This window comes from Hyaena hyaena, unplaced genomic scaffold, assembly GCF_003009895.1.
Source record: "Hyaena hyaena isolate Hyena2069 unplaced genomic scaffold, ASM300989v1 scaffold_339, whole genome shotgun sequence".
Taxonomy (NCBI): Eukaryota; Metazoa; Chordata; class Mammalia; order Carnivora; family Hyaenidae; genus Hyaena; species Hyaena hyaena.
The window spans coordinates 165,563-182,747 of NW_024080971.1; the positions used below are offsets into that span (position 1 = coordinate 165,563).

The window sequence follows — 17,185 nt, forward strand, 5'->3', positions numbered from 1 at the left end:
GCATATTTTATATAAGCCATGTTTTCAGGTGTACTTCTAGAATACTATACCATGATCTCTAAATTGCCAAAAATTTACCTGAAATTCCAATGAAGTGCAATAATATATCTCCCAGAGTATTTCTTAATTTTTTCTTAAATACTATAAATTATGTATACATAGAAAATGTTAAAAGTTATGCTTTGCAATAACTTGAGGATTCAGGACTCCCTCTCACCCCATCCCTCCACTCCTCATGGACTTCATCAATCAACAAACATATACTGAAAGCCCGCTATGTGAAAGTGGGTATTTCCTTCTTGAGAACAGAAGGAGAATAATACAGAAGAGTACTAGCTTTTATGACATTTACAGATCTGCATAAATGAACAGGAAGTCAAAAAAAGGGATACTCTCTAGTTTGCAGTTTACCTTGATCTCATCAAGGTTATTTGGGTTTTTCACTCGTCGGAAATAACTGGAATTGATTCTACATGGCTTCATCCAGACGGGTTGATTCAAGTTGGGATCCTCTGCGAATATTTCCTCAAAAATCTCTTTTGTTAAATCAAAAACCGCCTTGACAGAGAAAAATGAAACAAAAATAAAATGGCTAAGAATCCAAATTTCAAACAACAGACATTAGTGTAAAAATTAAAATTATCCCTCCAGGTTACATACCTGTTTGTAGACTCTTTTACTAGTGCTTTCTAAATCTAGACCCTTACTGGCACAGCCAAGCAGTTTTGTAGGAACACTGATGCTGTGAAGATCATGACCTAATTCTTTCCATTTCCAGAGTTCTTCTGCTGCATTATGTACAAGAGTTTCTACTTCTTCTGTGGTATGTGGGACTGTCAACAGTGTCTCACATGGCTTTTGGGGAGCTCTTTTAGGTTCTGCCATTAGAGGTACAATTGTTTCTTCTGCCTTGTTTTTGGGGATCTTGTGAGAAGAGCTCAAACCAAAGTCTTCATCAAACCAGTCTTGATCATCTCCTAACACGCTCAGGAACTCCCGGCTGATCTCAAGTTCAGCAAGTCTTTTAGCAAGTTCCTCTTGTCCACTGGCACCAAATACTGGACTCTCCTACAGAAATGGAACCATTTAAACAGAGCACCGTTTAGCGACCTCAGATCATTCATCTGGGTGTTGGGGGGTTTTTTGTTTTTAAAGACAAAGCAAATATATTATTTGTAGATTACTATTTCTCTAGAAGCAAAACAAAAATAACATGGTGGCTACTAATAATTTAAGGAGAAAGTATCCTGTTTCCCATAATTCTGCTTACATAAACCTTATAACTGAATTTTCATAACTGCTTATTGATTAGTTGTTTTTTCTTTTTGAATCACCATTATTTTGTTTCTGAAGGACTCTCGCGTGTCTGGGATATGGAAACAGTATATGAAATTTCTCACCTTTAGTGATTATCTAGCTCAAGTTACTCAAAATCATTATTTTTGTTCAACTGGTCATGGGCAACCTGAATAAGTTAATGGTCTGAGTATACGTCATTGTGGATATATTTCTGTTTTGCCAGAATCAACATCACAACTGGAAATATCTGCAAGGTAACTATGACTGAGTTAACAGGTGGACACATAATTTCACAGGCAAAAAAGTACTGGGTTGAGAACCACTGGAAAGCTCTGTGAAATAAATCTGTTCAGTGGATCTGGAAGGGAATCTAACCTCTGGACAGCACACAGGGGTCACCAATCCAGCATATAACTGCCAGTGTTTGTTACAATCCTATAGTGACCACTCATGACATAACAGAAGACCATCATACTTCAGAAAAACAGCTACAAGGCCTTTAAGAACCAGTACAGTGATCTTTATCTAATAAATAACATGTCACAAAAAACCTACTGAGGAGCTAAAGAGTTAAAATGTACTACAAAAGGTAAGGGAAATTGACATTCTTTCTAGATAAAATACTTACAGGCCTGGGACATATATCTGGTGAAGAAATCTCCTCTTTTTCATCTTCTAGTTCAGACCTTAAGAAGCAATCCGGAACACTTGATGACTGTTCCTCAAGATTCTGGGATAGGCCTTGGGGTGGCACACTCTTTTGATCATCATCATGAAGCCCTTGATTGCTAAGGTGGATCTTCTCATTCCTAGCTTTTTTTATTTCTTGTAGTTGATTGACTGTGTCTTTCACAAAGACTGTTAGCAAACTGTCTGTCAGTAAGCTGACTTTTTCTAGCTGCTGCTTTGACTTTTCCTCATTTAGTGAGGACCTCAGCTGGGCTTCCAGTTGGTTCTTTTCTCTTGTTAAAAGATCGAGAAGTGGAGTAGAGAGCTTCTCTGACACCTCGGGATGTAGGTTCTCTTCCTTTTCTGTCAACTGCTGCTGTTGCTGCTTTAATTCTTCAGAAAAGGCATTGTCTAAAGCATCACCTTCTACAGCAGTAGAAACCTCTTCTATGGCACCAGAAACAAGGTCTTTGTTTTCCTTTGAAGAGATCAGTGAATCCACTGAAGACTGCTGGTGAACATGGGCTTCAAGTAGCCCGGAAACGTCCTGTACATTGTCTGTTTCTATTTTAAGGCTTCTATCAAGTGAGGCTTCTATATCATGCATACTAGGTAGAGAGTTCTCATAAAAATATTCAACTGTATCCTTTTCTCTATCAAATTTGGAATCTGCTATATCTTTTTGTTCTTGATTATAGTATTGATATTGTCCATCTGAGTAAGACTCATCTTCATGTATATCTACATAGTCATCAAAGTTTTCTGGAATGTGAGATATTTTTTGAGGAGGAGCAAAAATACCATGTTTCTCTCTGCACACAAAGTATACAATGCCATCATATGTTCCATTGTTATTTCCTTCAGCTTTATCCAACTCCACTCCAGCCCAAAATCCTTTAGCAAAACTGGTCACACCTTTGAATCGAAGAGTTCCTGGTTGAACATTGCCAATCAACACCCTATCGCCAATGTGGAAATCATGTAACTCATCTGCAATGGAAACTGAAACCAAGGGAGGGGGTTCCGTAACTCCATGCTCATGCTCTACATCACTGCACTCCTTACTTTTCATAAGCTCAGTAGGGGACTTGAGTTCTAACAGCCTCTCGGAGTGGACACTGCTATGAACAGAAAGGCTTTTCTCACTGAGGCACTCACTGATTTCATCATCGCTGCCCAAGCTAGTGGCTCTACTTGTGGAGTTCTTTGTTGGCTGTGACTTATCTCTGCAAGACTGAGAGCCTTTCCTGAGTGACAACAAAGATGACACCTCTAAGTCATCTTTGTACAATTCAGCTGATATGTCTTTCTTGAAAGAAGACACTTCAAAATCTTCAGAGTATGATGTCTCCTTGGAAGCAAAAAGATGCTCGGACAAAGACAAGTCCCTTTGCTTTATGTTCCTTTGCTCATGAAGGTCTTTTTCTGATTGGGTGTTTGTACTGTGATCGGTATCTTGATCTGACTCTCTCTCTTTCAGCTGTTTTTTATGAAGATTTTCAACAGCTAATCTAACTAAGTCTTTCTGAACATTTACAGAATCTATAGGAAGATCTTTCCTTGAAAGAATTTCAGATGAATCTCCCTGTTCCAGGTCTAGTTTCAGTAAGACACCAGATTCCCTAAACTGTTTTGAATAGGTATCTTCAATCACATGCTCTTCCAACTTTGCATAGTCTACTTCTTGTATCTCTGACTTTTGACTAGCTTCTTCAACCTTGGCATCTGACACATCCAGAATTCTATTAGGCGCATTCAACTCTTTGAGAAGAGATAATGAAGGTACATTTTCTAAAGAATCTCCAGATTCTGCTCTGGTTTTCCTTGATGATCGAATAATTGGGGATGAAGTCTGAAAATGCTCTTCTGTTTGTCTCTCTAATTCAATCACTCTCTTTGCATATGCAGATAAAGACCTTTCTGATACTGATCTCTCAGAACCTGTCAATGCAGCATCTTTAAGGAAAAGAAGAAAATCACATCAAAATTATTTAATCACAGTCTTTCAACTGCTGGAACTAAAGGTTAAATAAAAGCCAAATCTTCATGAGGAAAAACTCTGGTCAATCAATATAACCTATTTTGGTGACTATATAAGGTATGTTTTTCCTTTAAGAGAATATATTCTCCCAACAATAATCAGAACATTTAGAATGACTAGAAATTTAAAGTTTGAAATATTTCTTAAGGGTTGTCTGAACTTATAAAGTAAAGAAAAATGGCTCTCTAAGTTTATGGAGACATTGATTTGCATGATCATCTTCAAATCATGCAAAACCAGGTGGGTATTACATACATATTTCATACAGGAAAACAACGAAGTAGGGACAAATATACTTTGAGATGAATGAATTTTCCTGGGGACTTCAACTAAGCTCTCAAATGCAAACACAAGAAGAAAGATAACTATTTCTGCAAATATAGTATTTTAAGAACTAAAACTGCAGAATAAGAAAAAAAAGATTTGATGAGCTAACAAACCAAGAGAGCGTGAGCAGGGGAGGGTCAGATAGAGAGGGAGACACAGAATCTGAAACAGGCTCCAGGCTCTGAGCTAGCTGTCAGCACAGAGGCCGATGCGGGGCTCAAACCCACGAAGCTTGAGATCATGACCTGAGCCAAAGTTGGACACTTAGCCGACTGAGCCACTCAGGCGCCCCTACACTGAACCATTTTAGATTAATGTCTTTATGCTTCAGTTTTTACCATACATTTGGGACAACAAAGACTTACTCACCGAACTTATATATAACCAATAAATCACTTTATATAAAAGTAACTTAAAATTTCAATAATTATTATCTTTAAGAAGTTCATTTTTTAATTGAAAAGCTGTAGAGGCAAAATTACATAGGCATTTGCATAAATCCATAAGTCTAGTAAATATAGTGTCATTATTTTTCCTAGTTACATACCAACATGTTCAGCAATGGACTCCAAAGACCCTCTGGAACGCTCTGATTCTGTTATTGATTTCCAGTTCTTTGCTGTTTCAGATCTGAAACAAAAAATACAGAGCAGAAATAAATGTACTGCTGATACTTTAATAACTAGTATCAAAAAGCAGTCAGCTCTCAAACAACTACTTCTTCACAGGAGGTATTCCAACTGTCACTTTCACCAAGCCTATTTCTGGCCTTCATCACTCTCAGTAGATGATCTTGCCTCTTTTAATGACAAAAACAGAGGCTATCAGCATGACCTTTCTTACCCTCAGCCTTTCTACCTACAAATATATCTATATTCATAGCTCTACCCCAACTGCCTTTCCTTCTGTCTGCAGGAAAGAAAAAGGTATATCTTCACACTTATTCAAAGCTGAATGTTTGAACCTGTTTCTGCCTAAAATCTCACACATTTCCACAGACTCACTAATGGTACTCTTCAGTTATACATTCACTTTCTTATAACCTTTAGTCCTTCAACCTGGGGATTTTCCCCCCTTAGCTTATAAGAATGTCATGAGCCTCAAAATTTTACCTCTCAATTCTTCATTCTTCCACCTCCCGGCTGCTGTCCTCTCTTATTCTTTAAGTTAACAGAAAGAGCTACGTTTCATTTTCTTGCCTTCTAAGTCATAGTATTTGGCTTCCACTTCTCTTTATAATCCCTTCAATACTATTTTATCACAATTAGTACTTGGCTCCCTTTTACTCTCTCTGAATGCTATCTTCTTTGGGTGATGTTGTTATACATACGGTTTCAACCACCATCTTTATGCTCCTTATGCCCATATATATCTTATGTTGACATCTTTCCTGGATAATTCCCCTTAGGTGAACTATAACACCTCAAAATTTGTATTCTAAAACCAAAATCATAAGCTACCCACAAAAGAACATCGGATTTTCCATTCAGGTTAATGGAATGCTGACCCAACCAACTATTTAAGAGAAACTTAGGAGTCATTCTAGATTTCTCGGTTCCCAATCTAGCACTTCAGTGAAGTCTACTTCCTAAATATTTTTTTAAAGTGTTTTTAAGGGTAATTTTTTTTTTTTTTTAAAGTGAACTCTATCCCCATTGTGGGCTTGAACTCATAATCCCAAGATCAAGAGTCGCATGTTCTACTGACTGAGCCAGGCAGGCACCCCTGCTTCTTAAATATTTCTTTTTTTTTTTTAATTTAATTATTTTATTTTATTTTATTTTACAAATAGTTTATTGTCAAATTGGTTTCCATATAACACCCAGTGCTCATCCCCACAAGTGCCCTCCTCCATGCCCATCTCCCCCTGCCCCCCACATCCATCAGTCCTCAGTTTGTTTCTCACCATTCAAGAGTCTCTCATGGTTTGCCTCTCTCCCTTTCCCCCACCATGTCTCCCCTTCTTCCCCCCCATGGTCCTCAGTTAAGTTCCTCCTAATCCTCCTATATGTGCAAATATTCTAAGTTTATTTCCTATCTCTGTTCTTATTTCCACTGATTATACAAAGCCTGGTCTAGACTCCTGTTCTCCCTGATTCCAAGCTTAGTCTTTTCTATCTTTCCTTCATATAGTAGTCAGAAAGAGCTCTCTGAACACAAATGTGATTGTGCCATTCTCTGGTTAAAATCTTCCAAGAGCCTGGTTAATAAAACTGTAAAGCAATCAATAGTATATTATGTAGAAATCTAAAAATAAAATGTATAGTTTTGTAATATAATGGGAAAATGTACATATTACAAAAAGAATAAGAAAACACATAAAATCTAAGCATAGGAAGTCCTAAAAGGAAATATGTCTAATTGTTGATATTTGCAATTTTGGGATAGTTCAGTATATGATTCAAATTTTTCTTCTTTTTACTGCTTCCCTCAATATTCCAATTAAAGTAATAATAGTAACTAAAACACAGTGCTAATTGTATGCTACACTCTGTTCTAAGTTAAGTCTTTTAACTTTCATAACAAGTTAATTAGTGAGGTGTTATTATAGGGATACAAATCCCTATTAACAAAATAAGCACAGAGAGATTAAATAATGTGCCCAACAAAGTTAAATAGCTAGCTGGGACTGAAGCCAGGATTCAAACTGAGGTAATGAGAAATTAATTATCATGAGTCTCTACCATTTTTATAACAGACTTAAAAATCCCCAAATATTTTTTGGAAAAACATTCAAAGGCTTCACATCTTCTGAAAAGTAAAGTAGAAACTATATTATGAATGAAGGAGGACAAGGTTTTCACAATTCAGTTTTTATTTTTCTAGTCTTTTCTAACTTTAGCAACATTCTATAATGTTCAGTATCTATGATATGCCAAGCTCCCTGCTGCTTTTGGTCATCCATGAGTGCCCTTCTCTCTGAAATGACCCCTATTTCTCAGTCCCACTGACTGCTTACCCCCTACTCACTGTTCAAAATTTAGTTCATATATTGCAGCCTCACTTTTTTATATATTATCTCTAGGGCTGCTACTCAGAATCTTCTGTATTTGCACTAACTAGCTGTGTAATATTCTATCCCTGGAAAGACCCTTTAAATTTACTGGGCTATTCACCCATTTCTGGACATACAGATATTGCATATTTTCTCAGGCTAGGTTTCCAGGAGTGAAACTGCAGAGTCAAAAGTTACAAGATTATTTTTTACTTCTGAAACACTGGCAAAGTGCTTTGCAAAAGTCTATAGCGATTTATACTGCTGCTCCCAGCAATACTGGAGGACACTATTTTCATTGAACCCACCAGATTTCAGGATTCAAAATATATTTTTAAATCTGTACCTTATGATAAATTCAATGTGTGATTATATCATACACAACAATTTTACTCTAGTGAAAGTAAAAATGTTGGTTAAAATTAACTTCACAGTTACTTAAAATACAGCTTCTTCTAAAAGTCTTATTTTTTAATCTTCTAAAAGCCTTATTTCTTCTCAAGCTTTTCTCAAAGAAGGCAGAATATAGAAAAGTTATCAAAAATTTCTACCTGTGTAGTGGAAGGGGCTTGATCTTGGGTTTTTCAGAAGCTGAGGAGAGCGTTTTAATTTGAGGCTTGGCAGTTGGTGATGTTTCCAAATCTCGGCTAAGCTCCGCTTCAGTTTTCTTAATGAATTCATCATATGACTAAGTTTAGAAAAATCAGAGGAGTCACTATATAGAATATTTAAAAAACTGTTTTAAATTAGAAAATGGTATATTTTATGATAAAATATTCACACAGGAAAGAAGATGTAATAATGTAAAAATCTTTCTCCCAGTATCCGTGTCATTCCCCAGAATGCTATCAACATTTACTTGGAGATCCTTCTTGAAACAGACTATGTATAAGCAAGATATGAAACCACAATCATAATATCAATTAGAAAATGACATAAAGTCTCACTTTACAGAAATTTAATACCTATGAAGCAATAATTTAGGTCCTGCCCCATTAAAAAACTTTAGCTGACTATGCAATTATTCTCTTAAGGGTGTCCTAACACTTCCATATTATTTTTCAGAAGTTTAGCCATTACACAGAGCTCAGTGGCAGCTTCTTGGGAATACAAAAACTTGGAAATACTTGGGAATACAAATCCTGAAAAAGAAGGAAGGTTGTGGATAAAGAGTATGATAGTTCAGAATTACAAAATATGTGATCAGTCATTCTGTAAACACTAATGTGTAATTCTGATTGGGATGAAATCTAAGGGAAGTCCTTTATCTATTACATTTCTTAGTTTTCTGGGTTAAAATCCCTACTTTTATATCTCTGAGACTATACCTGTTTTGTCCAACACTGTATATCCAGTACCTACTCAGTGTCTGGCTCCAAACAGGCTGTCAATTAATATTACAGAATGAATGAATGAACATATGGACACTACTCAGTTGTTACAGATCCCTAAAACCTGAGCTGAAATCCCTACTTTTACAATTTTCACTATCCATATCCTCTGATTTTTCAATGTTTTGGTAAAGTAACTTCTGGTATTAGACACATACCAAAGCTAGATGGTCTAGCTAGCTAGGTATATATGGGGACTATAATTTCTCATATCTGAAATCTATACTTGGGTGGCACATCCATTAATGGAGAATTTTGAGCAATGCTATTCAATCTAACAGTATTTCATTTAATTTTCAATGGCTCTTCATTACCTTACACTAGTGCTTTTAAATCCTGGGTCCAACCCTAGGCCAATTAATCCCTCAGGGAGGGAGCCTGGATATTTGTGTTTTTCAAAAAACTCCTCAGTTAATTCTAATGTGTGGTTAGGTTGAAGACTACTGACTTGAAGTCCAAACTCATCTATCTGATTCTAAGATCTTGAACATGATCTTTATTTTTGAATTTTGTTTCCCACTACTTTCCAACATAACCTTGCTAGTATGGCCATTCTACCTTAACCATTTCCCTTACTGTGCAAGTTATGGTCCTTGTTGCAATCTCTGTATTGTGTACCTGTGTAAACGTCTATTTTCTCCATATCTGTCAGCAGCTCTATTTTCTTATGTGGAAGATAGTGTAGTATAATGGTAAGGACACAAAATTTAGAATTAGAGATCTATTAAAATCCCAGCTTTACCACTTTTGAGCTGTGTATCCCTGAATATCACTAATCTCCCTGAAACTTAATTTCCTCATCCATAAAACAGTAGACAGTAAAGCCACTGTTGCCTGAGGATAAAATGAAGAATACATGTAAAGTTATTATCTGAGTTCCTGGCATACAAATTGGCACTTACATATTTGATGATTAAATTAATAAATGTAGGAAGACCACCATATTTGGTGTTACCCACAACAAGGACCATTACAAGGACTGGCTAAACAGAACCAAAAGTTTTTTTTAACATTTACAGAACCTAGAGTCCTGCAATAAAACCAACTGCCTTGAAAATTTGAAATTTCCTATTACTGGATGTGTTTGGGTAGAAGCTTAATGATCTTCTCTGGTGATGCCATGAGAAGGGATTCTTGTGAGAAGCAGGAAGTTCAGCTTGATTCTATGATGAATGTGGCATTTTAGGAACTCTAGGCTGGCAGAAGGTATGCAAGCATTAGGGAAGCAACCAGAAACAGAGGCATTAAAGAGGCTACACAGAGAGCAGAGACAAGAGGTCGTGAGGCCCCAATCAGTTTGATGGCAGCTGGAATGGAAAAAGACCAGCAAGACTCATAACATAAAACGTATCAGTGGGATCTGGTGACCAAAAGGATAAGAGAGAATAAAATGAGGAAGCTATTAAAACCAGGTTTCCAGCTGGGGTAGGATCAGGGAAGGCTGCTAGAGCTTGGGAGAGGAGTCTAGTTTAGAATGATCATTTCTGAGCCATTCAAATAGTACAAAGAGTCATATTAGTAAATAATGTGGCATGAAACATCATTCCGCTCAAAAAACAAATTGTTTTTAAAAAGGCATTAACAAATTCTATAGCTATAATTATTTATCTTTTTTTTATAGAATTATTTATCTAATGATTCTTTGCTTAAGAGGGCATGGATTTCAATCTTGACATGCCTAATCTTTCTTATTTAAGGAAAAACCTCTCATTTTAATATTTGATTTTAAGAATATTTACTTAATGCTTGATGTTATAAGATTTATTATTTTAATACTTATTGTTTTAAGCAAGAGTTTGTTTAGATAGCCTCAGATTTTTCTTTAAAAGAGGTTAAAATGTGGCACCAAACTAATACTGAAAAATTCTAAGCCATTACTTTATTAACAACGTTAAAAACATTTTAGGCTTCACATATACATTAGCCTTGATAATGAACCCCCTTCTTATATCTAACCTCTAACTGTTTGATCAGACTGGCTTCTTGCGCTTTCAGTCTTTCCTTCTGCCGTTTTCTCTGCTCCTTCTTCAGCTGATCCACAACTGATTTTCTTTTCCGCAGCTCATCTTTTAGGGCTCTGATCCTACCTTCAATGTCACTTTGGTCAGATGTTGTTTCTGAAAAGGAAATAAAATGTTTCATTTTAACTTAAGAATGAAGTTAATACCTACTAATGAAAAGCAGCAAGGTGATACTACACCTAAAGTTAATCTAACATTTAAAATGAAGAAATTTGAGCTTTTGAAAAAAAATCAGTGATCTGCATCTTCCCTTTCCCTGAAGTCTCTACTGGGCGAGGGTCCCTCCTACTTACTTTTACTTTCTAATTGTATTATTTGAAACTGAAAATAAGTCTTAAGTTACACTACCTGGATGAGATAAGCAACAGGAAATTGAGGAACTTGTAGGTTAGTGAAATTTGGGCATTGTGAGGAATTATTCCCTGGTGACAAGAAAAACATATTTATCTGTCCTTACCCTTAGCTATTAATAATTTTTAAGTCCTATTAAAACCAAAATGAAACTTTACCATTTTAAACTGATTGTGAATCACCAGCTGATGTCTTAATACCACATAAAAGAGAGAAATTATAAAGAAACATACTCTGCTATAACCTTTCTTTAGAAGCTCTTAAAGTATTTAAAATAACTAAAATGATGCTAGTTAAATATTATTTTCTTCCCAATAGTTCCCTACACATATATACACACACACACAAAGTAGACGTCCAGTCATAGCAAAATCATGAAAAAGACATTTCATTATAATAAGTGTCACATACATGCTATCAAAATACTATCATTTAAAGGTGCTGCTTATTTCACTACACACGGAAATTACATAGAATAAAAATGACTATTCCTCACACTTCTTATTAAAATCAAACAATAGTATCATTTCCACACACCAATGTCGAGTGAGACATTTAATAGCCATAGAAATACTACTGTATGTGCACGGCAAAGGAAACAACCCACAAAACTAATAGGCAACCAACGGAATGGGAAAAGATAGTTGCAAATGACACATCAGATAAAGGGTTGATATCCAGAATCTATAAGGAACTCACCAAACTCCACACCCGAAAAACAAACAACCCAGTAAAGAAATGGGCAGAAGATAGGAACAGACACTTCTCCAAAGAGGACATCCAGATGGCCAACAGACCCATGAAACGATGCTCAGCATCCCTCCTCATCAGGGAAATACAAATCAAAACCACACTGAGATACCACTTCACACCAGTCAGAGTGGCTAAAATGAGAAAATCAGAGAACACAAGATGCTGGCGAGGATGTAGAGAAACGGGCACCCTCCTACACTGATGGTGGGAATGTAAACTGGTACAGCCCCTCTGGAAAACAGTGTGGAGGTTCCTCAAAAAATTAACAATAGAACTCCACTATGACCCAGAAATAGCACTGCTAGGAATTTACCCAAGGGATATAGAAATGCTGAGGCATAGGAGCACATGTACCCCAATGTTCATAGCAGCACTCTCCACAATAGCCAAAACATGGAAAGAGCCTAAGTGTCCATCAACGGACGAATGGATCAAGAAGATGTGGTTTATCTATACCATGGAATACTACATGGCAATGAGAAAGAATGAAATCTGGCCTTGTGTAGCAACATGGATGGACCTTGAGGGTGTTATGCTGAGCGAAATAAGTCAGGCAGGGAAGGACAAATATCATCTGTTTGCATGTATAGGAGGATTAGGAGGAACTTAACGGAGGACCATGGGGGAGAAGAAGGGGGGAAATAGTGGAGGAAAGGGGGAGAGGCAAACCATGAGAGACTCTTGAATGCTGACAAAAACTGAGGACTGATGGATGTGGGGGGAAAGAGGGGGATGGGCACGGAGAGGGGCACTTGTGGGGATGAGCACTGGGTGTTATATGGAAAACAACTTGACAATAAACTATTTGTAAAACAAAAATAAATAAAAAATAAAAGAAAAAAAGAAAAAAAGAAATACTATTGTATAAAATCTGAAGACTCAGAGGTACACTACAACATTAAACCATAAATAAGTAGGTTTTTTTCAGGTACTTCAGATTAAATTGCATAAGAACTAGTTATGGAATTTATTTATAAATGCAAAAGGATTATAGTCTTTTTTAATAGCATGATCCCAACATCTGGGTAAGAAATAATGAAACCTAAGTTCTTGTCACTTCTATATTGCTAACTTCAGGTACCTCAGGAAAGTAATACCAATCTTACACCAGTAGTGGCATCATCCTGAGCCCTTAGCATGGGCAAAGCTCACTATTTATTGATCAACACTCATAAATAGTATAATAATAAAGGCCATTTTCAAGTCTGGATCTGTTACTGGTAATTGGTAAGTTTGACTCCTACTGATTTCTAGAATTGATGTGTAGATTAAATAAGGTATATAAAGCACACAGCACAGAATCTGGGCTCCTATAAAAGCTCAATAAATGGTGGCCGGAGTAATACATAAAACAAATACTTAATGTAGCTATATTTTAGGTAACAGATTTTTCAGTCTAAAACTAAAAATGGTGGTGGTGAGAAGAGAGCAACTGAGTAGCTCCCCTGTGTCTTCTTCTAATTTCTGAAGAAAATAATCAGTTGGTTTCAGGGTTAAAAGGTTCTGAGCCCTTAGTGTTAGGCTTTGCAGAGATTCAGTTGATGATTCTAATATAATGATTTGGGTAGGACTGCAGGCTGACCTACAAGTTAAAATCTTCCTACAATGATGTATGAACCTTTATCTTTGCATCTTCTAAAACTCTGCTTCTTTAGCTTGATAAGCTTTTATGCGCTTCCAAACTGGAAGGTATTACTTTGATAGAATTGTATGGAGGGTCACTATACTCCCACACACTTAGCTTCAACTCTGCTCCTCTCCCAAAATGATAATGGGGCTCAAACTCACAAACTGTGAGATCTGAGCTGAAGCCAGACACTTAACCAACTGAGCCACCCAGGCACCCTGCCAGCAGTGGTTTTTCTTCTCTTTTCTTTTCTTTTTTTTTAAACAGATAGTTTATTGTCAAGTTTGTTTCCATATATCACCTGGTGCTCATCCCCACAAGTGCCCTCCTCCATGCCCATCTCCCCCATCCCCCCCCCACACCCATGGGTCCTCAGTTTGTTCTCAGCATTCAAGAGTCTCTCATAGTTTGCCTCTCTCCCTTTCCCCCACCATATATCCCCTTCTTCTCCCCCATGGTCCTCCGTTAAGTTCCTCCCAATCCTCCTATACGTGCAAACAGATGATATCTGTCCTTTTCTGCCTGACTTATTTCGCTCAGCATAACACCTTCAAGGTCCATCCATGTTGCTACACATGGCCAGGTTTCATTCTTTCTCATTGCCATGTAGTATTCCATCATATAGACAGCAGTGATTTTTCTAATAAAAATATTTATCATCTATGCTTGTAAACATTTAACAGCAGTTGATGAGAAACTTGGGAGTATTTAGATGAAAGACCTTAGGAAATGTTTCTGTTTTTAAGTACTAAAGAAGCCAAAAGTGCACACAAATGAAGGATAGAATTTAAATAAAAGTCTATGAGAGTGAGTGGGAATACATTATATACCTGCCCAAATATACTATTACTGCATAATATTCATCATTAGTAACATATAAGAGAATCTCTAGAAAAAAAAATTTTTTTTTTATCCAAGCAGCTCTCAGGATGAATTTATTGCCTTTTAGGAATTTTCTTCTACAAGGTGTTTTTGGGTAGTGAGAGACAGAGGAGGGGACAGGTAAATGATACTTCAATTTGTTTAAACTAACGTCAAGACAGAATAATCTGATGGACAGAATGATGTAACAGAAAAAATGAAGTGTCTGATTATTTGACACATGCAGCCTATATTAATTTGGCTGATAAATTCTTCATCAGTTGAGAAAGGCTTATATAACTCCACTACATTAAAATTGACCACTTCCATAAACACTGCATATAATCATCGATAGGTAGATGGCATCTAGAGTTTAGAAATCTCAGAGCTATGTTTCGCAAACTATTCTTACTTGAGTATATTTTACTAATAAAACAGTATCTTATTAACATCATTAATCCTCGGTCCATAACTCATGCAAGGCTGGTTGCGATATTATTCCACTGAACAGATGGAAAAGATTATCCAATATGGGAAAGAAAGTTGAAGAAAGTCACCAGTAAGTCGTAGAGCCAAGATATGAATCCATGTTTTCTTTCTTTTTTTTTTTTTAACGTTTATTTATTTTTGAGGGGGAGGGGGCAGAGAGAAAGAGACACACACACACACACACAGAATCCGAAGCAGGCTTCAGGCTCTGAGCTGTCAGCACAGGGCCTGACGTGGGGCTCGAACTCACGAGCGTGAGTTCATGACCTGAGCCAAAGTCAGACACTTAACCGACTGAGCCACCCAAGTGCCCCTGAATCCATGTTTTTAAGTATCAATTTTATGTCTACTGACATGTTACTCCACTGGCAGTAACTTTTTGCCAGAGTACATGAAAGCAAATATATAGAGATAATAATTTTCAACAAATAAATATGATATACAACATTCTTCAACTGGCTTGACCTAGTAATTTCATTTCTAAGAATCTATTCTTACTGAAATATTCAACAAGAAGATGTTCATTACAGCATTATTGGCAATTTTGAAAAAAATCTAAATGATCATCACTAGGGAAATATTTAAATAAGTTACGATATATCTATTCTTTGAAATATTATGCAGTTATTCAAAGAATAAGGGTGATTTATAAATATGGGTGTGGGAAAATCCCATGATTTACTATCATTTGAAACACTGAAAAAAGGGGGTACAGAATAGGATCAAAGACCAAAACCAGAATAGTATTTCTCACTTTTTCTCTATTAAATTCCTACTTTCAAATGAAAACTAAAAATGAGCTCACAAGGCATACACTCAATACAGTGTTAACCTTCCTTGGAATTCTCATAAACTGAGCGTCGCCTATATCAAGTCTTGGGTAGACTGAAGTCTTACAGAATAGAGGCTGTTCATGCTTTCATAATCTAATACCACAGGGTTTTATAGCAGAATAGAGACTACAGGAGAATAGACAACATTCCCCACTGCCATGTGCAGTCGATTCTCTACCTTTCCTCCTCTGAAACTTAGGCTATCCTGCCCTACCTCCTCCTTTCTCACCTCATGGTCATCACTAATTCATTCAAGAAACATTTAATAAATACCTGCCGTGTGCAGCAAAGTACCTGGTAGGTCCTGGTGCCACCAATTTTAACAAAATAGACTCTCCTTTCCAGAAGTCTACATGTTAGTAGGGGAGGCCTGCTGGGTAAAATCTGGTTACAATTTATACGCTGTCTGGTGTAGTAAGCTGACACACAGAGAACTATGGGAGCACATAAGCAGTGTTTGGCACACAGAAAAAAATATTCAACAAATGTCTGATAAATAAATGACTTGCCCATTAACAACCCAAAATTATAACAGTCTGTCATATTTTGTGTAATTAGGGAAATAATTATCAATGAAAAGCAGTGAATTATGTAATTCAATCTTGGCAAGAAAAAAGTCTTTACAAATGTGACAAAGGATAACATTATACTAACATATGGGCAGACAAAGCTTACTAAAGAGGTATTCAAATATAATACAAAGAAAACTCCTTGTTATTACTCTTACCTGACTGTGTCATAGATAATGACTCATCTGACCAACTAGAACAGTGTTGATGGGACTTGATAGGTAGACGACATTGTCCTCCAGTCCTATGACTTCCTTTGCTAGACTCCTGCTTTGACACAGATGTACAGCTTTTGGGAGGTGACTGTTTAAACAGAAAACCAAATGGGAAGTGTTTTGTAATACAGTTGTAAAATCTATTTAACATTTGAGATACCAAGCAGTTAATAATATTTACAAGTTTTAAATGATTCTATGTAAAAAGTAAAAACAGTTTAAAAATTATACAAAGGATAAGACCTAAATTTTTTTGTTACAGAAAAAAGTTATAAAGAAGTATGCTTTTTAAAGAGGTTTATAATAAGGTAGGAATCACTACTGTATAGTGGTAGTTACCCTCTTATTTTTTTGAATTTAAAATATCCTAAATATGGGAGTGTGGATATCTTTTCGACATAGTGATTTCATTTCCTTCAGAAAATTCCACCCAGAAGTGGAGTTGCTGGATCATATGGTAATTCTCCATTGACAGATAAAGGGGTACAGAAAATGTGGTGTATGTGTGCACAAGTGCATGTGCGCACGCAACACACACACACACACAGAGGAATACACCATTCAGCCATAAAGAAAGAAGAAATCCTGACATTTGCAACATGGATGAGCCTTGAGGGCATTATGCTAAGGGAAATAAGTCAGACAGAGACAAATACTGTTATGATCTCACTTAATGTAGAATCTAAAAAACAAAAACAAAAAAAACAAAAAAACCCCAACTCATAGAAAAAGAGATCAGATTTG

The 17,185-nt window shown here is 36.4% G+C and overlaps 1 protein-coding gene across 1 annotated transcript in view; it reads right to left on the reverse strand.

Annotated features, from left to right (window-relative positions):
* The window catches only part of CEP350 (centrosomal protein 350), a 144,197-nt gene that overhangs the window by 18,604 nt on the left and 108,408 nt on the right, over window positions 1–17,185 (reverse strand). Inside the window, exons 30-36 of the mRNA XM_039249495.1 lie at window positions 16,385–16,529; window positions 10,679–10,839; window positions 7,883–8,019; window positions 4,884–4,966; window positions 1,928–3,924; window positions 661–1,068; window positions 412–558 (exon numbers count right to left, since the gene is read on the reverse strand). Of these exons, the coding sequence (XP_039105426.1) occupies window positions 412–558; window positions 661–1,068; window positions 1,928–3,924; window positions 4,884–4,966; window positions 7,883–8,019; window positions 10,679–10,839; window positions 16,385–16,529 (3,078 nt within the window). The remainder of the gene's footprint in view (window positions 1–411; window positions 559–660; window positions 1,069–1,927; window positions 3,925–4,883; window positions 4,967–7,882; window positions 8,020–10,678; window positions 10,840–16,384; window positions 16,530–17,185) is intronic.